The sequence below is a fragment of the Bidens hawaiensis genome, unplaced genomic scaffold (genome assembly GCF_021521415.1).
Source record: "Bidens hawaiensis isolate Kalapana, Puna unplaced genomic scaffold, B.hawaiensis_p1.1 tig00020106_1, whole genome shotgun sequence".
Taxonomy (NCBI): domain Eukaryota; kingdom Viridiplantae; phylum Streptophyta; class Magnoliopsida; order Asterales; family Asteraceae; genus Bidens; species Bidens hawaiensis.
The window spans coordinates 229646-257516 of record NW_027493056.1 but is presented as its reverse complement, the minus strand read 5'-3'; the positions used below and the strand labels follow the sequence as shown (position 1 = coordinate 257516).

Genomic DNA, 27871 nt, shown 5'->3' with positions numbered 1-27871 from the left:
TTTCAAAATTGAACAATCATGATGCCACTTGACAAAAAACTAAACAATTAGATGCCATGTCGCATAACAATGGTTTTTGTTTATTAAAATAGTAGATTTATACATATACAAGCATAATTTTGGGATGCTACTATTTTCTCAACCGTAGTGAATTTCGGTTGAGATTGTTTAACTATTTTGTAATTGGTGTTGCTCCGTGTTGTTGTTAGAGGCGACACCCACCCCGGGGGTCGTTCCCCACCCAGGAGCTACTTTACCATATTTAAAATTCAAGGGCTTTAATAAAATCCTTATAGCTTACACTTGTTCGTTTGAAAACCCTTACCGATCCATGCACACGTTTAATAGAACATTTAGAAAGAAGAGACAAGATTTGAAAGGAAATAAACAAATTAATATGGTGTTCTATAGTTTTTAAAGGGAGAGAAGAGAAGAGAAGAGAAGAGAAGAGAAGAGAAGGGGGAATTCTTTTTTTTCTTTTTTTTTTGTGTGTTTATCTTTCCTTTAAAATCGGAAATATTTGAAGAGAAAAAGAATAGATCATTGTCATATTCATATTTCGATTCCAATTTTACCTTCATCAACAAGATGGCGAGATTATCTCTCACAACCGCCAAGTCTTTAACCGAACTTCCGTCATCTTGCCCATATCGCAAATCTTCCAACTCTCTCTTTCTCGGTGCAAGCCGAAGCCCAAACCCTAGCCCAAGCCCGAAACCAAAAAAATTGTTTTAACCGAACCAAGTACCAACCTGAAATTTGCCCAGCCCAACTTCTTGAAATATTATTTGGTTTAACATTTTCACATAAACATATATTGTTGGTCCGGTTTGGATCTACTCTGTCCAATTTGCTCAGCACAACTTTTTAAAACATCAATTTGTAAATAACATATTGGGTCCAAACAAAGTCATCAACTAGTGGGATTTTATAGTTATAAACATAAAACAAAACTAGCCATCTCATAAACCTAGTCTGTGATCAAAATCTTATAATCAGACAATACCTATATGAAATTAACCGATAACAATATCAAGTTATCACAACAACCCATCAGTTCTCGCCGGCAACCTCCTAAAGAAGTTCATCGGTACCGACGGTAGCCGGTTCCTTAAACCAGGATGCCTCATCACAAACAACCCGACCAGCACCACAACCCCTCTAACCGGGACCATGTAGAGCACAATAGCCATCAGAAAACAAAACACCAAAAACATACCCGTGGCTCGCGGGTCCCGCCATGTGACCAGATTCTGAACCCGCTCCCCTTGAGTCGCCACGTCACCAATCAAGCTCTGAATCCGGGCCCCCACACTTCTAAGCCGGTCATACCTCAACTTCAACGCCTCACCATGTTTCAAACTAGGAAACGAGTCGAATTCTTCGTCGAGTTCGTCACCGTTCAATCTATCCGCGTAGGATAACTTAATATCCATATGAGGCGGGTGTCGGGCCCGCGACCGATACTTAGAAACCCCGATAACGAACATGTAAAGAAACATAAAACTAAAAATCATTTGCGGATTGTACACGACGATCAAGAAGAAAACGTGCACGAGAACCGTGAGAACCGGGTTAGTCCATACGCATATGTGGTAGAACCATTTGCAAAACCACACGAGACCCGACAGAACCTCGATTAGCCGACAATAGTTAGCCGTACTCTTCCTCAAACTCCACATAGTCGAACCCACATCGAGCATGTACTCGACCACCTCTTTCCTCAAAGGCGGTTCGGCTCGGTTCAACCTCATTGCCATTATTTGAGTCGCGTGGTGCCTCAAACTGTCTTGTTGGAACATCGTTAACGGGTGAATGTAATGCATATTCGGTAACAACGGTTGCGAATACATTTGCACTAAATTCATCAACGACACGCACGTGAACCGAACCGCGAGCTGGATTTCCCCCATCTTTTTCACACCCGACGGGTGCAACGCGATCAACGGATACAAATGCGTGTACACCCGATCCGCTTCAAGCGTCGATAACCTAATTCTTACTTTCCCAATTCTCGAATCCTTACTCCCGCCCCCGCTATCCACCCCTTGTAAATGATTATTATCGAACACGACAATCGTGATAACCGTACACGGATCGAAAACTTCCCACGTATACTGCTCGTTCCACTTCGGGTTTAACGAGTCAATCACGGTTCGCGTTCGGATCCATTTCTGTCCATACTTCGCTACACAATACGCGTCAACCGCCCCATGCCCGTTTCTCGCTTTCCCTGGGGTTAACCCGGTAGCGTTTAATATCCCCAATTCGAGCACGCCGATGCTCGGTGACCCAAGTAGCCGATGAGTCGCCCGAAGATCGGTACTATACTGAGTCAATTCGTCTAAAACATGATACCCGCCGTCCAAACACACTCGAATATGAGTCTTACTGTTTAACTCGACTACATTAACCTCCCCGTTTTCGCCTCGAGTATGTTTCTCAAGATTAAACCATTTACTACTCACGGCTCGGCAACAACAAACATCAGATCCTCATTCCAACTCGGTTTACCCGAAACCTTAGTCCTCAAAACCATATTCATAACCGCACCTTTGACATAAACCTCAGGCTGTCTATTACTGTTATAATAACTATTCGGTTGCAGCTCGTGAGCCTCGATCACATGAACTCGAACATACCAAAGCCGAGGCGATAAATACACCTTGGACCTAATACTCGAAACCCCATCACCATCAACCGAAACCGAATCAAAATGCCACGAATCGGGGAACGCCTCGTCGGCTTGAGTCCCCATCCAAACCGCAACCATTAACTCCCCGCCACTCGCATTATCCAACCGGTACCATTGCGCCGCCAACGCGCTGTCGGGCGGGACCCGAACCGGGAGCTCAGTGATATCAAACGAAAGCCCGCCAATTGAGCTATCCTCATCCTCACCCACATCCTTATTCCTAACCATTAACTCGATCGTTAACGACTGAATCCGATCCTTTGCGAATGCAAACACTTGGTTCCATTCAGGGTTCGGGTTCTTTTCGAAATGATTAGTGCAAGCAATGAAGTTACCGAGCTTAATCTCAACGTAAGCATCAGGGGTATTCTCGGGATCACCTTGTTTTGGCGGCAAGTTTCTTGCTTTGACAATTCGAATATACAAGTAATGCATTTGCTCCACGAGATCGAATGCGATCCCGAATCGTTCGTTACCCGGAACCCGTCCGCCGCCTAAGCTCGGACGGGTTTCGCGTAAATTGAACTCGTCAGGAGCCACATTATTATTACTGTTCTGGGTTTGGTTTTGGTTTTGGTTTTGGGGTTGATTTTGATTTTGTCTTGCCATTGAAGGAAATGAGGGTGTTTGGAAGTGAAATTGGGATGAGATTGAAGTGGGTTTTATAAATGCAGAGCCGTTACAGGCGGTTGTGGGTAATCCGATAAACAGGGGATGTGGGTTGAGATCAAGATTTTGAAATTGTAACCGTTGAGTGATTAAATTGAGATAAAGAAGATAAGGAAATTGAGGAAGAATAAGGGGAATGTAACGAAACAGAGTAATTAATTGTATTATATGAGATATTGCAATGGTGATGAAGAGTGTGTACCATTAACAGTAATTCTGCAGAGAATAATCATAATCATAGAGTGTCAGGAAGATATGGAAAGAGAAACTGTTATGACTTATGACTGTTTATGAATTTCACTTTTAATTCTTTATTTCTCAAAATTTGTTTATTTAATGCAAACAAGTTTGGCTCGTTTAAAGCTCGAGCTTAGCTTGTTAATATTTTTTCAAAGTTGAGTTTGGACTAACCAACTATCAACCTCACATGTACACACACTTTTATTTGGCTGTCATAGTGTCACATGTTACACATGTATTCACTAATATTTGTTACATGATTATACGTACGTATCAAACAATTAGTAAAATATGTAGGGATCTTAATTGTTTATTTTATAAGTAAAACATTAACACTACGGGCTGAAACACACTTTGGTCAAGGCTTGATGTTATATATGCTAGAATGATTTATTTGGTAGCAAATTAAATGATTTTAAAAGTCGATCGATACAATTATTGTTTTATTTTAATTTAATTAACGAAAAATATAAGTCTTCCAAAACGTTAAATAACAAATTTCCTTATTTTGTGGGAAGAACATTTCAAGTAGTTCTATCTTAACTCTTAAGATTTTTGTAACTAATCTAACTATCATTATAATTGCCTACCATGAAATCCTATGTGTCGCTCTCAGGTTGTTCCCCTCATTCTCTAGAGCCACCGGATTGCTTGATTTCTAAATAGAGGCTTCTCATGCATTTTACCCGAAATCTCGGGTATGGGTCTTACCAAACCCATATAGTCTTTAAATAGGTTATAAAATCTCATTTACTTGTGAAACTCTTTTATAATCAAAGAATAATTTCCACGGTTTATGGGTCTTACCGAACCCTAATAGCTCTCAAATGGGTTATAAAATCTTATTTATTGGTAAATACTTTTATCCTCAAACCCTAATTTAATTTATCTTCTTTACATGTTCTCCATTGCTGGTCTATCATCTCCATCGCCGATTAACTTTCGATACTACCCGTCATCGCCAACTACATCAACGTCCCCTTTTTCATTAGACAAATATTTGTGGTCATGTTTGTCCATTTAAAAAAAATCAACATGCTCGTGTTCGTGTATTTTTGTTCGTTAAAAATCTGAAAAACCTATACATCTCAATTGAAAATACCTAAACGCAAAAAAAGTATAATAACAAACTAATATATATACTAAAAACAAAAACTTAAATAAGCTCCCGTAAATATACACATTAAAAATTATTATTTAAGCCTATAAATGCTAGCCCGTTTTATATATGTGTGTAAGTTGAAGAAACTTGAATTGTTTAGTTGGATTAAGGATGAAACAAAAATAATCATATTATATAGATATTTTAATTTGTTATTTCTCATAAATATATCACGCTCATAAATCCTATTTATTTGATTTGAAATAAAGGGATATTAGTTATTATTTATCGTTTATTAAAAAATAGTGTTTACAACAATAAAAAAGGGAGGTAAGCAACAAGGTACGCAAGCCTTTTTTACAAAAGGCAAGCGAGGCGATTTCATTCGTGTAAGGTTAATTAGTCTATCATAAAATTTTCTTTTTTACTTCCAAAGTGGCTGGTATTTCTTGTTTTGCTTCCGATATTTGTTCTCTTGTAAAATAACTATTGAAAATTTGGAACTTCTTTAGGGTTTAAACTCGTGTTTTTTTACCGATTAAATTTGTAATGGATTTATATTAAAGAAAACTAAGTCGAAGCTATAATGGATTTGTAGACGGTTGTTATTCTACAATATGTTTTCATGAAATGTATGGAAAAAAACTAGTCAAAATTCTACTAAACTAATGGTCTGCGTCGTTAATTAATGATGATATTAAGTAGGGCAAATTTGTCTTTTATGCTACTTAATTTACGTAATAAATTATAAGTATATCTTTACCCTCTAAACGTTACTCAGCCTTTGAAAACTTAAAACAAATACTTATATTCTTCCTCATCTTTATCCATATATATTTATTTTAACTAGGTTAGAAACACATATGCTATACGAGTTAAAAAATGAATACAATATAAACAGCCGCAACACTTAGAAAAAGTGTGTAACTTCATCAATTAATCCCAATCCTCTTTCAAAACCCCACTGTTATGGAAACTTCAAACGATTAAAAAGGTTTTTATCAATTTCATATTGTTATTGCATAATTAAGTTTAGATAAAATAGTGAAGAAAAACTAAAATTCAGAAAAGACTTAGTAACGTTTACCTATTATTTCTTCATTAAAACTTCGATTTTTTACTTGTCTCCTGAACTAACTAAGATTACAATATGAAAAGCTAATGTATACTGTGATGTGACCGGTGACCGGTTGCTGGATCTTGCACGTGAATGTTTGCGATCTACACTAATCGCATATCCTGTTCCTTAGAAAAATCAGATTTATCTCGTTTCTCACAAATATCATATATTTTCTCACCATTGTTTCTCCTCTTTTCTTTTACCATATAAAAAACATCATATTCAAGTGTATTAATTCTTTATGGGTATGTTTTCTCACTTTTATTATACACTTCAAATTTTTTATTGGTATAACTAGCTTCTATTCTCAATTGTGCATTATGCTAGAATATCATCCCTAAACTTTTAATGCAATTCCGATCATGAAATCTTAACCTTTTTTTTCCGTAGAAAAGTACCTTATGACTTCAAAACATTGTATGATGCCAACGTAGAATCAGAGATCATACTTTTCATATCGTGCGCTCTCAACTAGGCTTTGGAGGCTCATTGTAAAATGGTTGAACCGATCGATCGACTTTGTGGAAAGGTTACAACGTGCCTTTTACCAAGCTTTGAGGCTACATGTTGACGACTTGGTGGGTGATTTGAAATTTCACTATTGCCTAAAGTCCTAAACACATTAATGATTATTTAGTTAATATTAGATGGGAAACGTTACTTCACAAAAGAATTTTGTTAACTTAATTCAAATTTTCATTAAAATTGAAACTTGGGAACGCATTAAAAAAATGTTTTGCAAATGTTGAAAATGATACAAATCGATAACGGTCTCAAGATAATGAAAGTATCGTCGTTAAATTGTCACAAATTTAAGAACAAAATTTTGGATTGAATTCTGCTCAGACTTCTTAGTCGTCTGTTGTTGTGAGACCATCATCAGTACCCCTCTGTATATTTGGGCAATATTTATAGAATTAATTAATTATTTGTTTTCAGTTAATTAGTATTACTAACGAATTCTAAGGGCACATGTCGTCGGTTAAGCTTAATGATATCGATATTCGTCGATGTAATGCTGCCAGCACTTCATTGCAAACAATCCGTTAGTAATCCTTTGGAAACAAGCACCTCTGACTACTTTACAACAGTTATCGATAAATGTCGGTACTATTGACCCTTAGCGATTCCTTAGTATCATCCGATGGTAATCTTTCGCAAATGATTTACCGACTAACATAAAATCCTTGCTGGTAACCAAGATTAACGACAAATATTGCCTTCGGTGATGCTTTTTTTCTTTTGTAGTACGTAAAGTGGCAGTCGACAAATAGCAAAATAGCCCAATAACATTTTTGCCGCAAAAGGCTGTTTGCGATCGATTTACTGCTGAAAGTAGGGTTAATGACACAAATTCAACTTTTCCACCACAACTTTAAGAAAATTTGTAAAGGTAATTATTAAGCTGTGATTTTTTTTATATTAATGTAGAAGTTGTAGTACATAGAAAAATCGGAAACCCAACAGTTGACATAAGGTTTCGTATAAAAATGAAGTCTTTCAAAAGTTAAATGAACCTAGTATATGCCAATATATCTACTCTTTTAAACGTGGGAAATGACATAAATTTCTTTAATTAAGATGAAAATAGACTAATAATCCCATCGTAATTCAAAAATCATATGGGTGAAAACATGTCGCTGCTCTTGAACTACTCGAGATCAAACTCAAGCTATCTAATTTAATGAAACCAGCTAGCTTGAGTGATGCGGAAGCATCTGGTCCATTAAGTTGGCCCGACCCATAGTTTCATTGATATTTATAAATAAGGTTATTAGGTCTTTTGTTTAGTCAACTGATTGATGAATTGTTAATGATTGTAAGCTTTGTCGACAGAAGCTTTTGGTTCGTACGCCTATGAATAAACTATGAGTTAATCTTGAGCCATTTGATTATTACCCGGGATTCGGTATCAGAGCTTTGGCTGTTCAATTGGCTCGCATAGAGATGAATGTTTTCCTAATTCGTAGTTGTGCCCGACTGGAGCTTTCGGAATTGCGTGTCCGAAGAAGAGACAAATTTCAGTTTGTATGCCTATGGATAAACTATGAGTTTCTTGAGCCATTTGATTATTACCATGGATTCGGTATCATCAAGCTTAGACAAGCTCCGAGTCACTTGTTTACGCCCTTACGAAATCATATATCATAGTCTTAAAACTCTTTGAATTTTAGGCCACATTTCAATCCTATATAAACACCATGTATGGCAAGTTTGAAATGGCAAGCAACTGCATTTCCTAGGTCGGTATGCATCTATAATTTTTCTTTTTTTTTCCAAGAGTGTAGAAACTGAAACTGGTATTTCTGCAGTTAAATTAAGCAAGTGCTCTTGAAAAATGATGAAGGTAAAGCTACTTTTCCGTTTTGCACTGGTGTTGTATTTGTTTACTACGGGACATTTATGTTACGCAAGTATGTTTCCCGGTTCCTTGGAGAATGTTAAGGTTCTGAAGCATTTGAATCTTCTAAATAAACCTCCGGTTAAATCCATCAAGGTCTATTCTCTTTCTTTTCTTTCTTAGTTTTATCATTCCTTTTGTCAAATTTTAGCTAATATCATGAACTCTTTGAACAGAGTCCCGATGGTGATATAATAGATTGCGTTCATATCGCTCACCAGCCAGCTTTTAATCACCCACTACTAAATAATCATACCATTAAGGTGTGATTCCTTTTTACCATATGTTCATATGTATTCTGATTGTCAATAGTAGGAACAATGTGTGATTATATATAGATGAGGCCAAAGTACTATCCTAATTGGGTAAATGAAGACAACATAAAAATGAGTGCTTCGAAAGTTAGAATATTAACATCATCACCAAAGGAAGCAATTTCTCAATTGTGGCATTCAAATGGGAAGTGCCCAAAAGGGACAACCCCATTATAAGGACAAAGAAAGAGGATGTACTAAGAGCCGATTCTATCGAAAGTTATGGGAAGAAACTCAACGGTGTGGGTGACGACCATGAGGTAACCTTTTTAGCCTTGCATTATCATGTGGTATTCCAAATCTTGTTTTCTTAACTTTTCTAATCTAGTATTTATGTTTTTGTTAGTATGCACATGCAACAACTGATGAATCGATTTATTATGGAACACAAGCGACATTTAATCTGTGGAATCCTAAGGTTCAAGAGCCAAATGAATTTAGTTTAAGTCAGTTATGGATATCAAGAGGTTCTGATCCAAATTTGAATACTATTGAAGTTGGTTGGCATGTTAGTTCCTTTTCCATTTAAGTTATCGTCTTAAATAAGTAAACATGTAATCAACTTTACATATCTTACAATCATAACTCATAACAAAGACCCACAAAATAAAGTATTAAACTGTTAAAACGAAGTAAACATTTAACTTGAAAGGTCTTCCAACAACTTTGAAATTATAGGTGTATCCCGAGTTCAACGGAGACAACAACACGAGACTCTTCATCTACTGGACTGTAAGTTTATGTAAATTTGTAAATAGTATTTGTCTTAACCAATTCAGCAAGTTAATGATTTTATAATTTATAATTTGGAAAGAGTGATAGCTATTTAACAACAGGATGCTACAATCTTAAGTGTCCCGGGTTTATTCAAACCAATAATGAGATTGCACTCGGGGGCATTATATCTCCTACTTCACAAGTTGATGGTTCTCAATATGATATCACCATACTTATCTGGAAGGTATATATTTCTCTAATTTCTTAGTTATGTATCTCAAATAGTTTTACATAAATCATCTTCTTAATGTTATGGTTTAAAAGGAATATATAGTTGTGGGGAGAATATATCTATGGCATTTTTTTCTCTTTCCAAAAACATATTCCAACCAAATTTATAAATTCCAACAAATCACCTTAAACCAACAACTATAAAACTACTGAGACTTTATGACTGGTTTAGTGCTCCATGTGTATTGAAGCACAAAGTGCAAATTGCATAAGGTTTTGTTATATTGTTAGTGGGACACAGAAAGAGGAGACTGGTGGATGGCCTTAGATGGAGAGGTAGTAGGTTACTGGCCGGTTTCACTCTTTTCACTCTTAAATGAGAGTGCATCAGAGTTAGATTTTGGTGTGGGGGGGGGGGGGTGATTAACAAACGCACAAACGGGCAACATTCGACTACGCAAATGGGCAGTGGCCATTTCCCTCAAGATGGGTTGGGGAAAGTGAGTTATATAAAAAATATTCAAACTCCTAAGCCAAAAACCAAAGCTCAAAATCAAGGCTACAAAACCCAACAATCTCCCACTTGCAAACTTAGGCCCCGTTTGTTTTTTTTAGAGATTTAAGTCTGAATCTGAATACCACATCTGAATGTTAAGGGGTGGTTCAAATGTCTGAAATCTGAATCATTAAGAGGTGGAGGCTAGAGACGAACCTCTAGTCGTCGGAGATGGAGCCTAGTCTCCGGGTTAGAAGTTAATGGAGGCCGGAGACAAACGTATGTTTTTTTTGGGTTAAGAGGTTTTCAGACCCACTAAAAGCTCTTACTGGTTCAGATGCTATTAAGACGCTGAACCTCTTAACGCAAGAAAAAAACAAACAGCCCCACGTCTGATTACGTCTGACCGAATCAGACGTTTTCCTCTATTCAGAGAAAAGAGGCAAAAACAAACAGGGCTTTAATAATCTTTAAACTGTCATCCACTGTGAACACTCATACACCTTATAATTTTCCTCATCTTGGTTGCAACAACTTTCTCATCAGTTAACCTAAAGGCCTATTTTAGATTCTCTAAGCTCCAACACATCAGTCATGACTAATAATGTCCCTCGCCCATCCTCTGTTCCTATCGGATTCTTCTAACACAAACTCTCGGATCCTGGAATGCCCTGAAAACAAACAACACTTTCCATATGTTGGTAATCCTTTGTGGAGATTTTGACCACCGGAATATTGGTTCTCTTAAACCATTGTTCTGGTAACTTTGGCTAACGTACTAACTAACTAGCTGCAAGTGCTTCTGCTGACTGGAATCTCTAAATACATCTGAACACCTTCAACATGAACTTGACATACGGCTCTAGATTTGTCTCATGCAAACAAACCTTCTCTTGCCCATTAGACTTTGTGGACCAGACTTTGGTCTTCTGAACTGGGAGGGTATCTCTCTCAGATAATCAACCATGTAAAGCGAACCTCTCTTTCTTCTTTGTGATATGAAAAGATTTTGCTGAACAACTTTTCACTGCTCGTTCCCGAATTTAGCATCATGTCCATGTTCATCAAAGTGCCCAACAAAAATCAATTGCTTATTTAAGCTTGGAAACATCATTCAAGATCCATGTCACCCATGTTTGTAACATTAAGAACATCATTGTTCACCAGTCTTACCTTAACCAAATCACATTCCTTCAAATTTTGCAAGTGCTCCACTACTTTGGGTAGCATGAAATGAAGTATCGAAATCCATAATCCAAGAATTTACATTGCTTCCTACACTACAAATCATAGTTTGTTGATCTCATTTTGGTCTTTCACACGTTTTGTGGTTAACAGCTGGATCAGGCCTTCGTCTCTTACTTGCACTTGTCGAGATTGATCTTTCTAGTGTGGAGCGGTCCTTTGCTCAACGCTACGCGTAATCGTCTTCGATGCTGTGTGGAGGTGTTATTAGAGTTATACAGATTTGCCTTTTGTAGACTCCATATTTATGATCTTTGCGCCTTTGATTTTCTAGTATAACTTTTTGTGAGTGTACAACCCTTCTGATCGAGCTTTTTTATACTTCCTTTTGATGATGGATTACAAATAGAGACCTTATTACCTGCTTTGTCCAATTGTTTATATAGTAATTCTCATTTATTTTTTAGGAAAATTGGATTTAATAATCCCAACTTTACGTATGATAATAATCCCAACTTTGAATATAGCTGCCACTGGTCCCAACTTTCACACTATTTGTTTTCATTGGACATCCGTTAAAAAAAACTTAACGGCGTTAAGTTTTTTTTCAAATTTCAAACTAATATTTTAGGGCTTTTGATCAGAATGAGTATACGATTCGATTGATGTATAACTTACCTCCAAACAGTGGTCCAAACGGCTAAAAGATGCTTCATTTCCGGTGTTTAAACTATTAATTAACAAAAATCAAGTTGTTTGAAGCGTTGTTTCGAGTTAAGTTTTTACATCAATCGATTCGTATACTCATTCCGATCAAAAACCCTAAAATATTAGTTTGAAATTTGAAAAAAACTTAACACCGTTAAGTTTTTTTTAACGGAGGTCCAATGAAAACAAATAGTGTGAAAGTTGGGACCAGTGACAACTATATTCAAAGTTGGGATTATTATCGTGCATAAAGTTGAGATTATTAAAATCCAATTTTCGTATTTTTTAATTTGTGTAAATTGTGGCTTTGTTCAATCTCTCATATAGCACTTTTATGTTCCTCCACTTCCTTCTAATCTCACGTCTTGCTGTTATTCTTTCACACATACAGGTTTGAGATAATGAGATTTTGGATTTTAATGGTGTTAGAAACAAGCCACAACCTTTCTTTGATTCTTAGGATTTGATAATTCGGCGTTGCAATCTACGAATTTATGAAAATCTTTGTAATTCCTTTTATTAGACTTTTGAATCCACTTATATTTCGACTTTTGGTCCACAATGCTTAATAATCTCAATTTTAATGATATTTCCTTTTAACTATTGACTTTTCCTATGTGTCTATTTTGAATCCCCTTCTAGTTTTGTATTGTGAGGTTGTGTTCATGTGTGTTTATTTTTGTTGCATGTATGAATTGTTAGAATGGCAAGAATGGTAAGAATTGAGGTGACAGACCCTTACAATGTTTGTATGAGAATTAGGGTAGCAAACTCTTATAAAAATTGTGTGAGAATTAGTGTGTCAGAACCTTATGATATTTATATGAGAATTAGGGTGGAAGACTCTTATAATATGCGCGTAAGAATCGAGGAAACAAGCACCGGAAATACTTGTGTGATAACTAGGGTGGCATATCCTTATAATATATCTGGCCGCTCCTAATTCCTATCTCGGTAGCTTCATCTTCTTCGGGAGCTGAGAATGCTTCTGCTGCCGAACCGGGAGGGACAAAGAGGCTTACTTGCTTTATTTCAAAAATGGAAAACACGTCTTTCTGGTGATGGGATATCAACGCTAACTCACTAGACGGACAATCGACCAACGGGAGAGACCCGATTCAGCCCAACAGTGGCAGGTAATTATGGGTTCTGCGATTCCCGATAAACGAGAAAACATTACATCAATGAAGGAAGAAAAGCTTACTCTATTCCAGAAGCAGGAATAGCGGGACGGAGACAGCTACTTTGAGAATGAAAGGAGTCACTACAGAGCGAGTGGCTCTTCTAGGCGGGCAGCTGTGTGACAATACTACAGAGAAAGCGGCGCTTTCGTGTAACATGCTATGGTCTCAACGCCCTTACGAGGTAGTGATTAGTTTCTTTGGAGCAAGCCCTTCTAATACTTGTGAAGATTGTAGAACGTAAGAAAATAAGAAATAATGTAAGTGTAGATTATGTGTAGAATAGTAATTTCGGATACGAATGTGTATATATGTATGTGTATGAATAATCCGTGTCTTGTTAAAGTAGAACTCACTTAATTTAACTGACTTTTAGTATGCATATGGGTAATTAGAGTTGAACAACTAGTTTGAAAAGCACACATGACAAATAAAGAGACCAACATTTGAAGAAGAGGAATAAATGTTATGTTATGGAATGTTATGTCGAAATTTATGTTATGTTTGGCATTATTGATTTATGTTTAAATTAATATTGTTTAATTTGAATGCTTTCGTGAAAGTTTTAATTCACTCTGATTACTATACTGTATTTACAAGTACATCCAACGTTACGTAAAGTGCTCGGGTTCGAGGCCTTACATTTGGGAATCCCCGCAACAACCCTAACAGAAAACAGTTACATAAAATATGAAAATGTAAATTAAAATAAATAGTCGGTAATCATAACCATTACATATCAATGAAATGTAAATTAAAATAAATGGTTGGTAATCACCAACTGATTATCGACAGACTTCTAGTAGTGGTTAAACCAACATTACCGCTCAATTTCATTGTTTTTGGAAAGAACAACGTATAAACGAAAGTTTTGTCGTAATTATGATTATTTAATTATGTTGGATTATCCGTTTGTAATCCACCCATTAATTATATATACAGATAAAAATCAAGTGGTTGGTGTCACAAACTTTGTAGAATCTTGTTGTTAGATGCTTTAGTATATTGTTTCGGAATAATAGCAAATATAATGTTATAGTCAAGTGGTTGTTTCCAAATTTCTTAACTTGGTATTGACAAAGGGTGTGCAAGTTCAAGTCTCAAGTCTCATTTGTTACATCTTTCACAAATTTTTTTAGTTATTTAAATTATATGATAATACTTGTTCTTTTAATAACCCTCATTTACTTTTTTTATAGCTAATCATAAAATTATCATTGTTACCTTTAAATATGCTTATTAAGTTATTTTTAATATATTCCTTAGGCTTACTAATTTATGTTTATGATTTGGTTTCGGTATCGTCGATACAGACCGAATTTGCATAGTTTCAAAGCGTCAGCACGTGGGTCTTGTTAATGTAATTATTTTTTGGTTTAGTTTCGGTTTGCAGGGTCTTTTTGGTTTGCGTTAATAAATTGCCGTTTCATAAAAAAAAAGGAAAAAGAAAAAAATTGTAGATTTTACTATATAGTCAATCTTAATTAAATGTAGCCTTAATTGATCTTAATCAAGTTATGTATTTTAATTAAACATAGCCATACAAGTCGTTGATATCTAAATGTGTACACCTAGAAAAATAAATACATATTATTAGCATGGCAAAAATGAAATAATCCAAAGTCTTACACATTTTAATTCATATAATACAAATACTTAAAAACCCGACTCTCCTCCCTTAGTCAATCTTAGATCCAAGATGGATTAATTTATGTTTATGATTTGGTTTCGGTATCGTCGATACAGACCGAATTTGCATAGTTTCAAAGCGTCAGCACGTGGGTCTTGTTAATGTAATTATTTTTTGGTTTAGTTTCGGTGATGTAACCCAGTACCAACCGAATTTGTGTAGGTTCGTCACCACAATGTGTTTGTTTTATTATGCTAATTTGTTGTATTTAAGTGTAGAAACGTGAAATGAATCTGACCTGACCCATGACGATGTTTCCACGGACTTCGAGATGAACGAACCACGACTTGCTTGCTTCTGCTCCGACCGCTGCTGTGATCTGCTGTGACTTTTGGGGGTGTGGAGGTGACCGCTAAGAAATCCAGAGGATCTCTTGTTCACAGACACAAAAATATGGTGGTGGCTCTTATTGAGCTGTTTGCCAACCCTTGATAAGGAGGTGGAGACCTCCTTATATAGGGAGCCTCATGGCCACCATCATGGTACCCTAATGGGCCTAGCCCAGTTAGGGTTACCTCCACAAAACCCCCTCAGCCCAAAAACAAATGTATTAGCCCATATAATAAAATAAGCCCAAAACACAATAAATTAGGGTTCTTAGTACTATACCCCGACAAGCCCCCCAAGTCCAGTGTTGCTCCTAGGCGTGCAAGCGTTTAGGTGGAGCACTGGACTTTATAAGGTGTGCTAGATCGGGAGGCGGTTTCTTCCCTTTTCTTCGGCCTTGTCTTTGAGTTTTGGGAGGTTTTCTCCATGATGGTGACATGTTGTGATCCTTATGATGATGATGGTGCACTAGTATGAATAAGATATAGCACGCATCATAATAATATAGGCGCAGGGCCTGATAATAAAGCTTGCGCGCGAGGCGACTTATGAGCTATAATAATAACAAAAGCCTGCGCGCGAAGCGACTTACGAGCTGAGAATAATAAAAGCCTGCGCGCGAGGCGACTTACGAGCTGAGAGTAATAAAGCTGGCGCGTGCGGCGACTTACGAGCTAAGAATAATAAAGCTTGGCGCGCGCGGCGACTTACGAGCTTGTAGAATAATGAGAGCCTGCGCGCATGGCGACTTACGAGCTGTAATAATAAAGAAGCTGGCGCGCGAGGCGACTTACGAGCTTGTAGAATAATGAAGCTGGCGCCCAAGGCGACTTACGAGCTGTAAAATAATAAAGCTGGCGCGTGAGGCGACTTACAAGCTTGTAGAATAATGAGAGCCTGCGCGCATTGCGACTTACGAGCTTGTAATAATAAAGAAGCTGGCGCGCGAGGCGACTTACGAGCTTGTAGAATAATGAAACTGGCGCGCAAGGCGAATTACGAGCTGTAAAATAATAAAGCTGGCGCGTGAGGCGACTTACGAGCTTGTAGAATAATGAGAGCCTGCGCGCATTGCGACTTACGAGCTTGTAATAATAAAGAAGCTGGCGCGCTTGGCTACTTACGAGCTTGTAGAATAATGAAACTGGCGCGCAAGGCGACTTACGAGCTGTAAAATAATAAAACTGGCGCGTGAGGCGACTTACGAGCTTGTAGAATAATGAGAGCCTGCGCGCATTGCGACTTACGAGCTGTAATAATGATGATAATGACTGGCCAAGGGCCTCTTCTGCGCAGGATGACTATCCCGGCTTGTCTTCAAAATAATAATGGAGGCACAAACGGCCAGATAATAATAATGATGTCACAGGTGCTTGCGCGGCTCGTGGCCGAACCTTTTAGTATGGCGCGTAGCCATATGGGTTTATGAGTATTCCACCCTTGGCGCGAGGCCTGTGGGTTTATGAGTATTCCACCCTTGGCGCGAGGCCTGTGGGTCTATGTATTCCACCCTCGGCGCGAGGCCTGTGGGTCTGAGTATTCCACCCTTGGCGCGAGGCCTGTGGGTTTATGAGTATTCCACCCTTGGCGCGAGGCCTGTGGGTTTAAGAGGATTCCCAACTTTTAAGTTTGAGCTAAGGCTCATATTTTTGGGCTAAGGCCCTGACGTTTTAGAGTTAAGACTCGTCAACGCGTTTGAGCTTGAAGCTCGCGCATGTATGTTTTACTTCGTTTTATTTTTAGTTTGATGTCAATATAATGTTGTCATATTGCTCAAATTAATAAAAGGAAGTGTGAAACATGTATGCAAAAACATGTATGCGGTGGCGCGAATGCAAACCGCTGTGTAGAAACGTGAAATGAATCTGACCTGACCAATGACGATGTTTCCACGGACTTCGAGATGAACGAACCACGACTTGCTTGCTTCTGCTCCGACCGCTGCTGTGATCTGCTGTGACTTTTGGGGGTGTGGAGGTGACCGCTAAGAAATCCAGAGGATCTCTTGTTCACAGACACAAAAATAAGGTGGTGGCTCTTATTGAGCTGTTTGCCAACCCTTGATAAGGAGGTGGAGACCTCCTTATATAGGGAGCCTCATGGCCACCATCATTGTACCCTAATGGGCCTAGCCCAGTTAGGGTTACCTCCACAAAACCCCCTCAGCCCAAAAACAAATGTATTAGCCCATATAATAAAATCCAAAACACAATAAATTAGGGTTCTTAGTACTATACCCCGACATTAAGCATTGACGAATTTACATTTTTACTGACCATGCCATCAGCCCGATGCAACGCGCCGGGAGTATTACCTAGTTAATATTAATGACGGATTATGAGGGCACTCGTGTTGGTAAATCATAATGACGTCCATCACTGCAACGTTCTTAGTATTTCATTTCAAGTAAACCTTCGTAAATAATAAGCACCACATTCGTAAAGTGGGATTACCCATGTAGGTTTTTGTCCCCGTGATTTCTGTCGCAAATGGCTACTTGCGGTCAATTTAAGATCAAAGTTGCGCCATAACTATCCAATTTTATGGTGTCTTTTTGCATCTTACAAATAGGTTCACATTCACAAAATCAATTTCTATGAAAAGACAAACGAATAGCAATAGAAATTCCATCAATTTGCTAATTCTTTCCATATGGATTAAGACATTCAAGACTTGGACTTCTTAATCGTTTAATATTTCTTGTTCTCCATGTAATACGTCTTGGAAGTTTCATGCATATGGCTCGGTGTTTCCATTTCGCCCATGTAGCACGTCTCAACTTTTCATAATTCAAAGTTTTAAGAAAAGACAAATATGGATATTAAACACCATTTAACCATATTTACATTAATTTAATATAACATCACTCCAGAATTAAGAAAATGATGATTAATTACAACATTGTGTATTCCAGCACAACTTGAAGAAAGATTACAAAGGGAATTAATTAGCTTTAAAAGATTTCATTTTCGACTTGGAGCAAAGATGTTTTTTCAAGTGAGGATTGAAGGGGAAAAAAAATCTTTTTTTTGACTCTCTTTTTAGCTACTTGGTCTCCAATAACGATAGTAAAAATAATAAATGTTAGTTGCAGGTCGACTCTAGGGGAGTAAATTCAGGCTAGTGCTTTAAGCCCTCTTTTGAATAGGGTATCCAATTTAGAACAAAAAAATTACTGAATAACGAAAACTACCCTTAAGTTATTTGTGAAGACAAACAAAATTGTTAGTTTTTTGCGAGACAAAATTCAAAATATGTCTCAAATTCTCATTTCGTTTTAAGACATAAAAAAGATCGGGATAGTCCAGTTTGTTTTACTGGTTGGATAAAAATTCACTCATTATCATGTGATTGTACTTTTTTTTTACTTTTACAAGTTTTTGCTAGTCTGTTAGAGCATTCACGTCAGGTTCTCTATCTCTATTATTACACTAAAAAAACACTATATTTTATCTCTCATATACAATTAAATAATATTTTTTTTACATTTTTATTATTATCTTTTCTCTCTCTTCCGTTCACAAACACTTACAAATACATTAAAATATAAATAGAGAATGAACAGTATTTCTCAAAATTTACCTATCTCTTTAAAATTTTATCTCTTCTTCACTCACAACCACTTAACATTCTTTAAAGAAATTTAGAAAACACCCTCACATAATTATAGAGTAGCTGATGAGAATGCTCCTATATTAAAAGCCATTTGAAAAAAAAATAAGCTTTGAAATTTTGTTTTTGGTATTAATGTACAAGTTTGATCGTATGAAAAGTCGAAAACCTAGCCGTTGACCAAGTTTTTGTAAAATAATGAAGGCTTTCAAAAGTTGAATGAAATTAGTATATGCCAAAGGCATCAATTTTTAATTTTTTATCGACGTGGGAAATGACGTAAACTTCATTTAACTTAGATTAAGATGAACAAATAATCCTACCGTAAACCTTTGGTGACATGTCTAATTAAATCCGCATGTTGCAATTAAGTACATGATATATAGATATCAAAACTTCACGACGTAGTCATGTGATTGATCCACATAGTCTGTGGATGGCCGCATTTTTTTTGGCATTGTTTTTGTTATACTGTATTTGAGACCTTTTTTTTAAATTATATTTTTATGATTTAGTGACGACATTGTTAATACCGGCCGAATTCCTATCGGTTCCCGGCAACGTGTGGATTTTGTTTTGTTGTGTTTTTTTTAAAATATAAATTGTTGTATTTGGACGTTGAAAATTTATTTTTTGGTAATTAGTTTCGGTTCTGTAACCCGATAACGATCGTAACTAATATTAAATATAAAATTATAGATTATGACAAAAAATAAATAAATACTATGTGTTTTATCGAAAAGTATATGTATGTGTGTGTATATGTGTGTGTAGGAGAAATTTAACGTATGAAATAAATTAATGTATTAACTGTGAGAATCAGTGTAATCATATATATACAACGTGAGAATCAAGTAGTGTAATTTTATATATGTAAGTATTGTAATTACACTATGTTGTATATATAATTACACTATTTGATTATCATAGTTAGCACGTAATTTAATTTGTATTTGATCCAAATCATATATATATATATATATATATATAGGGTGGGATAAAATAAGTAGAGTGTGGTTAAGAAGTGTAAGAAGTAATATGATGCGTTAGATTTGTTGATATGACGGTGGATATGGAAAGTGCGTTTATTGTGCGGTGTGTTTTATTTTAGTTACGGCGTGTTTATTATGCGATGTATTTTATCAAATCTAATTGTGAAAACACACTTACTACATTTCTTAAGGAAAATCTACTTCTTATTATAACCGTGCTCTCTCTCTCTCTCTCACTATATATATATATGTGTGTGTGTGTAAACAATTATAAATAGAGATAAATAAATTTATTACATCATGAATAAATGATTAATGAGCCAAACGCAAGCTTCAAAATCATTTAACAACTAATGAGCTGAGTTCAAGTTTTCACGGTAGAGATTTTTACGAGCCGAGCTAGAACTGTCTAATTAAATGAAGCAAGTTGTGCTCGAGCTTAGACAAGCTCGGGCTAGGTCTCTGGTTTACACCCTTACACAATGATATATTGAAGTCAAAGTCATGACACTAGGCCAGATTTCAAGCCTATATAAACAACTTTGCATGGCAAATTTGAAATGGCAAGCAACTACATTTCCATAGCCACAAACACATTGCATACTAAGCTCGGTAAGTATGAAGTATCTATATTTTTCTTTCTTATTCAAGAGTGTAGACATTCAAGTAGCTTTCCCGGTTAGAGCTATTTTTCCGTTAGTTAAGATGGAGTTAGAGCTATTTTTCTGCAGGATAGTTAAGATGGAGTTAGAGCTATTTTTCCGTTACGTGGTGGTGTTGTATGGGTTTACGGCGGCTTGCTTGTGTTATGCAAGTAGCTTTCCCGGTTCCATGGAGGAAGTTGAGGTTCTGAAGCATCTGAATCATTTAAATAAACCCCTAGTTAAATCCATCAAGGTATGCTATCCTTCTTTGTATAATTTTACTATAAGCCTACCTTTCTTCCAGTCATGGCCGTCTCGATCTTTTTGGAAGGCCTAAAGCGCATAATAAAGTTGAGGCCTTTTTCGTAAGAAAATTTGTTTTTGAACTTTTACTCTCATGCGTATGTATCGTCGAACAATTTCAAAACCAAAATTACCTACATATAATTTGTTACCTTTTAGCATAATTTGGGGCCTTTAGAGATCGAAGTGATTGCTTAATTTCACTTCCCTTGTGCCACCCTTGTTCGAGTCAAATTTTAGCTAATATCATAATTTGTTAACTTTTTTATAGAGCCCTGATGGTGATATAATAGATTGTGTTCACATCTCTCACCAACCAGCTTTTGATCATCCGCTTCTAAAAAATCATACCATCAAGGTTTGCATCTTTCTCCCATATGTTCATATGTTTTTGATTTAAAATATAGTAATACTTTGTGATTATATATAGATGAGGCCAAGTGATCATCCAAATTGGATAAAGGATAACAACACAAAAATGAATGCTTCAAAAGTAATTACTCAATTGTGGCATTCAAAAGGAAAGTGTCCAACAGGGACAGTCCCCATTATAAGAACAAAGAAAGAGGACATACTAAGAGCAGGTTCTCTTAAAAATTATGGGAAGAAGAAGTATTTTCCTGTTTCTCAACCAAACTCCACTGATCCTGAACCCCCAGCTGTCGGCAACGACCATGAGGTAAACATCTTTAGCCCGTGCATTGACATGTTTATATTTTTCTAATCTTGAATTTGAGTTTTGTTAGTATGCTCATGCACAAACTGGTCAAGGGGTTTATTATGGAGCACAAGCCACATTTAGTTTGTGGAATCCAAAGGTTCAAGAACAAAATGAATTTAGTTTAAGTCAGCTATGGGTAACAGGAGGTTCTTTCCCAGATTTGGATACCATTGAAGCTGGTTGGCACGTGAGTACTCCTTCACTAAAGTATAGTATCAAATAATACCATATGTGATTTAAAAGTTATTCCTATTTCCTACAACGTTTAAAATACAGGTGGATCCGGAGATATACGATGGAGACACTAACACGAGGCTCTTCATCTACTGGACTGTAAGTTTACGAATATGTGTATATAGTATTTACCTTAGTTAAACAACTTTATGATTTTATTACTTATATTTTGGACAGAATGATGGATATCAAACAGCAGGATGTTACAATCTTAAGTGTCCCGGGTTTGTTCAAACCAACAATGAGATTGCAATTGGGGGCAGCCTATCTCCCACTTCACAAGTTGATGGCTCTCAATATGAAATCACCATACTTATCTGGAAGGTAAATATATATTTCTTCAATTGTTTCAAATTACATCATGCATACAACTATTAAAGCATAAGGCCAGGGGCAAGTTGCATAAGGTTTTTACTTTTTACACCATTGATGATATATAGGACACAAAACAAGGAGTATGGTGGATGCAACTGAATGGAAAGGAAGTAGGATATTGGCCGGCCTCATTGTATTCATACTTAAGTGAGAGTGCATCCGCTTTAGATTTCGGTGGGGAGGTGATTAACAAAGGCATAGGCGGGCAACATACGTCGACACAAATGGGCAGTGGTAATTTCCCCCAAGATGGAGCTGGGAAAGCAAGTTACATAAAAGATATTCAATCAATCGATAAATCCAACACTCTAACGCCTCTTAAAGATCTCACCCCCATGACTTCTCCGTCAGCGAGTTGCTATGATATTGTGAAAAACGACAATGACAACCAGTTTTTCTTTGGTGGACCTGGTCGCAACCAGAACTGCCCATGAAAGGATTGAACAAACCAGCGGCGCATTAAGAGAGATTATGTCATATTTTCATTTTCTATATTGTTTATGTTACACCTATTGTACCTTCTGTGATGATTATGTGTGCAATATATGTATAATACAACTAAATAATATTTTAACAAGTGGTTTAATTAGGATTAAAGTCCTACATATTATGTCACACATGTTTATATGTAGGAGTAAGATTAGTGGGTATGATGAGTTAGCTAATTGTTACATACAAAACTAGCATATGGTTCTCAAATGGTACCCACTTGCTTGCTTATCTTATAACTATGTGTATGGAATCCATCGAAATCTGCAGGTTCTTCGATTACGAACTCTTTTTCATTATCGTTTTCAAAATTCTGACAATACATGCTAAAAAATAGCAAAATCAAACAACATAACAATTTTATTTTCTTTCCATGAACCAATATAAATTAAAAAATAAATAATATATATATATATATACCTTGAAGAATTGATAGAACCTTCAACGGTTATTTCGAATTGCTGAAACAATGGTTAAAAAGCTGAATATTTTTGTATGTTAAAGAAATAGTGGGAGTAATTAATTCAATCGAATATTGAAATCGATAATTTGATTAGAATAAGTCGCTAATCTATACGTTGCTTATTGTTGCAAATGCTAATTGGTACTAAAATCGGTCCAAAAAATCTAAAAATATATATGTTCTTGAACCCTACCCAAAAAAAAGACTTTAGAAACCAAGCCGTCGCATAATGATTCTAAAATTTTTAGCTAATCCCACTAGAAACAGTCACACATACATCGTCGCAGAAACATTTAGCAACGAGACTGAAGAAACGTGGATCGACTCACTGGTAGACGATCTACTTTCCTCGGGTGTGATTATACTATTTCACCGATGGTTTTCTTGGATCTGAGCTCTTCCACCTACAAAATGAACAGCACCGTCAACTTACCCCTCAGAAAGGGACAGAGGGGTCCTCTTTGGGGTAACCCTCCGGTGTAAGAATAAGTATTTGTGGGAGAAGATAATAATATTAGAGTAAGAAAATCTGGAGAGTATTGCTGAATAGCTGAATACTCTGTGTGATTGTGTTACTGGATGTAACTGTCTGTGAGTGAATGTGATTGAATCTGATTGAATGTGGAGTTGATGCTATATTTATAGTGCTAGGGTTTCCACTGATTGGGCTCAGCCTTGTTGGCCTCCTCCAATTGCTCTGCGCCACGTGTCCTCTGGGACACCTGGTGCTTTCTCATTGGTTGTAATTCGTGAAGCGCGGGCATGAGCTTCAGGCGGCGCGGGAGAAGCTGCAGGCGGCGGAGGCGGATGCGGCCAAGTTCGCGCGCAAAGCGCGCGACTTGGAGTTAGAGGCGGAGGCGCGTGACCAAGCTCTTGTCCAGTCTATCACTGAAAAATCATCACTGGAGAGTGAGGTTGCGCGCCTGAAGAGGGAGCTGGCGGCCGCGCAGGCCGATAAAGATGAAGCCCTGGCGACGGCAGCGTCTAGCCAGGAAGCACTTGATGCGGCGCGGGCGGAAAAAGAAGAAATCTTGGCGGCAGCAGCGTCCGACAAAGAGGAGCTAAAAAAGACTAAGGAAACTGTTGAGTTATTAAACTCTCAGGTTCCTGCCCTCGAGACGTCTGTTGCTGGCCTCGCGCAGGATCGCCAATGGCTCATCTCACAGGGCATGACTCGTTGCGCTTTCGCGATGAAATACTCAGACGAGTTTCAGGCCCTTGTGATGGACTGCAACGCTGCCGCGCGCTTGGTGGGGCGAGCTGAAGGGTTTACGGATGGCTATGAATATGGCATGCTGAAGAAGAACCCATCCGAGTACCCTTATCAGAGCTCCGTTGCCTGCGCGGACATGGCCGCGATGGGGGAGAAGTATATGAATACTCCCATTCCCATCCTTGCGCAGGTATTTTAACCTTAATGAGATTACCTTGACTTATTTTCTAAGTCTTTTTGTACTCATATTTTTCCTTATGATTTGCAGATATCCGCGCTTGCTGACCAGCCCGATCTCGTCGCGCTAAAGAAATTACTTGACGAGTGCGAAGGGGCTGGCGGCGGCGATGATGGCGCGGGGAATGCTGGCGTTGCTAGCGGCTCTAGCGTGGCCAAAGGATCCGCTCCTGACACTGTCGTGATAGAAGGCTCCATTCAAGATGAAGAACTTGACTATGGTCAGTTTGGAGATGACGAGGAGCAGGCTGCGCCAGATGCCGAGGGCGATGATGAGGATGATGAAGAGGCTGATGTCAACGTGGAGACTTGAGAAGCCCTTCATGTTTTTTTTTTTTTTTTTTTTTTTTTTTTTTTGTAGTTTGTATCTCATCTTGTAAACTTGTAAATTTCAATGCTTTGGAATGAAATTTTGTTTTTCCCTTCTTCGCATCTTGCGCATTCCCATTCATCTCTTTATATAAGATATGCTTGCACGTTGGAATAAGAACAAGGTTGTAAGGAATTTATTATAGTTAACCCTTAACCCTTGTCATATTGTAAGTGATTTTGCCATATCTTGATTATGTTGACACGTGTCTTGGCGCTTTCATTATTCCTCTTCTGTGCGACGTTATCGCGCGTTTATGGAATTATGAGTTTTTTAGCCTTTACGCGTCAATGTGTTACTCAGATATCCACTACAATTTCATGCGCGACCCCAACCTGAGACCTTAACAACTATGTTTTGGCATTTGCTTTGCCTTAGTTGTGTTTAGGTGTTTTATGGTCAGGCTGCGCAGCATGTAAGATGGATGTTGTGAGTGATTTGAGCTAAGGCTCACATTATTGGGCTAAGGCCCTGGCGTTTTAGAGTTAAGACTCATTAACGCGTTTGAGCTTGAAGCTCGCGCATGTATGTTTGACTTCGTTTTATTTCGTTTTGATGTCAATACCATGTTGTCATATTGCTCAAAATTAATAAAGAGAAGTGTGAAACATGTATGCAAAAGGTAATAGAATTGGGCTAAGGCCCTGACGTTTTAGAGTTAAGACTCGTTAACGCGTTTGAGCTTGAAGCTCGCGCATGTATGTTTTACTTCGTTTTTATTTCGTTTTGATGTCAATACAATGTTGTCATATTGCTCAAAACTAATAAAGAAAAGTGTGAAACATGTATGCAAAAGGTAATAGAATCCACATTAAGAGAAGATAGCGCGTATCATTATTCATAATGGCTTAAAAAGCCTTGATTACAAACTTGACATTTTTACATGAAACATTTTCTAAGCTGTGCCGCGTTCCATGCGCGCGGGATCTTCTTTCCATTCAAATCTTTTAAAGCGTATGCGCCTTTTCCCAATTCTTCCAAGACTTGATAAGGTCCCTCCCAATTGGGGGACATTTTTCCTGGGGGTATCGCGCGGCTAGCTTCATTGTTTCGAAGGACAAAATCATTTTTCTTGAAGTGGTATTCTTTCACGCGCTGGTTGTAATATTTTTCCAGCTTTTTCTTGTACTTGGCTTCACTGATGATAGCCGCCTCTCTGCGCCCTTCAAGTAAGTTGAGATCCAACCTTCTTTCGCGCTCGTTATCAATCTTGCTCATCATGAGCACTCTATGGGATGGGCATCCAACTTCTGCCGGAATCATTGCCTCTGTTCCATAGGTTAGGCTGAACGGGGATTCGCCATTACTAGTTTTGCTTAATGTCCTGTGTGCCCACAGGACATTAGGTAGCTCTTCAACCCAAGAATGGGATTCTCCCTCCAACCTTTTCTTCAGCCCATTTAACAAACTTTGGTTCGCGCGTTCTACTTGTCCATTCCCCTGAGGGTGATAAACTGAAGTGAAAATTTGGCTGATGCGCAATTCCTTGAGCCAGCTGGATATCTTCTTGTCAGTGAATTGCTTGCCATTATCGCTCACAATTTCCATGGGCAAGCCAAAACGGCATATGATGTGGCTCCAGATAAACTGCTTCATCGCTTCGGCTGTTATTTTTGCTAGTGGCTTGGCTTCAACCCATTTCGTAAAATAATCTACTGCCACTACCAAAAATTTTACTCGCCCAAGCGCTTGCGGTAAGGGACCCACAATGTCGATTGCCCATTTGTGGAAAGGCCATGCTGAGGTTACTGGAATCAAGTTGTTCTTTGGCCGCATGGTGTTTGGCGCATAGCTCTGACATGCTTTGCATTTTTGGATCTCCTTTAGAGCGTCCAAGTACATGCCTGGCCAATAGTAACATGCGCTCATTGCCTTGGCAACCACCATGCGCGGGCCAGCATGTAATCCACAGATTCCTTCGTGTATCTCTCTGATCACATAGCTTGCTTCCTCAGCATCTAGGCATTTCATGAGCGGCCCAAGATAAGAGCGTCGATATAATGTACCATCAAGCAGTTCATAGTTCTGCGCCTTGTGTCTTATCTTCCTCGCTTGTGCGCGATCATCTGGTACCTTTCCCTCTTTCAAGAATTCCATTATTGGAGTTATCCATGATGAAGGGGTTGTATGAGTTACCAAGACTTCGCTACCACCGACGGGTTGCTCATTACTTCTACCCTGACATCTTTGGCAAAGTGATCAAAACTGGTTGATGCCATCTAACTCAGCGCGTCTGCAGATTTGTTTTCACTGCGCGGAATATGAATGATTCTGAAGCAGTCAAATTGCTCGATGAGCTTTTTCGCCTGCTCTAGATATAGAGGCATGGTGTTCTTCTTGGCATCATAAAGGCCATTGACCTGTGCTGCTACCAAGTATGAATCAACATGGGCCTCTAGCTTTTTAACTCCGAATTTTTGCGCGATGCGCAGGCCAGCCAGCAGGGCTTCATACTCAGCCTCATTGTTGGTGCTCTTGAAGTCCAACCTGATGGCGTAAGTATATTCATGATTCTCTGGATCCACCAGTTTGAGGCCAGGGCTTCATACTCAGCCTCATTGTTGGTGCTCCGTCAGTGAACAATCTCCAAACATTTTCTTCATCATTGGCTCGCGGAGGGTCTACCTCGCGCTGAGCCTCTTCAATTTTTCCTTCGGGGACTTCTGCCATGAAATCAGCCAAGACTTGTCCCTTTATTGCTGGACGGGGCTTATAGGAGATCGTGTGCTCTCCTAATTCCAGCGCCCACTTTGTCAGCCTTCCTGAGAGCGCGGGGCGCCGCAAGACTTGCTGGATGTTGTAACCAGTCAGAACTTCAATGGGATGACCATTGAAATATCTATGAAGCTTGCGCGACGCGTGTGTTAGTGATAAAACTAACTTTTCCATGATGGAGTAGTTCGTCTCAGGATCTGTCAGCACCCGACTCACATAGTATATTGGCGTTTGGATTCCCTTGCGATCCACCAATAATACTGCGCCGATGGCGCGCTCTCCTGCTGATAGGTATAATGTCAAAGTTTCACCAGGAAGAGGAGCTGTGAGCGCGGGCAGATATATCAAACATTCTTTAACCTCACTAAAAGCTTGCTCGGCCTCAGGAGTCCATTTGAACTGACTTTTCTTTAAGCAGTTTCTCAAT

General features: G+C 38.0%; 2 protein-coding genes, 1 long non-coding RNA gene and 1 pseudogene across 3 annotated transcripts; 3 read left to right on the top strand and 1 right to left on the bottom strand.

Annotated features, from left to right (window-relative positions):
* Nucleotides 1-901: 901 nt before the first annotated feature.
* Nucleotides 902-3637, bottom strand: LOC143559868 (FT-interacting protein 4-like; annotated as a pseudogene).
* A 4527-nt stretch (nucleotides 3638-8164) lies between these two features.
* Nucleotides 8165-21398, top strand: LOC143559894 (uncharacterized). The gene is made up of 3 exons (XM_077048329.1): nucleotides 8165-8323; nucleotides 20899-20985; nucleotides 21058-21398. The coding sequence occupies exons 1-3, from the start codon at nucleotides 8165-8167 to the stop codon at nucleotides 21349-21351; spliced, it is 540 nt and encodes a 179-aa protein (XP_076904444.1). The 3' UTR covers nucleotides 21352-21398.
* On the top strand, nucleotides 8659-9503 carry LOC143559896 (uncharacterized). The gene is made up of 4 exons (XR_013140015.1): nucleotides 8659-8801; nucleotides 8888-9049; nucleotides 9220-9273; nucleotides 9356-9503. It is a non-coding gene; the product is annotated as an uncharacterized LOC143559896 (long non-coding RNA).
* On the top strand, nucleotides 21374-22420 carry LOC143559883 (protein neprosin-like; the record flags this gene model as incomplete). Its single annotated transcript, XM_077048319.1, has 4 exons — nucleotides 21374-21535; nucleotides 21625-21681; nucleotides 21760-21906; nucleotides 22023-22420. Coding segments are annotated over 4 exons (735 nt in total), but the record flags the coding sequence as incomplete, so codon positions are not given.
* Between the last annotated feature and the right edge of the window lie 5451 nt (nucleotides 22421-27871).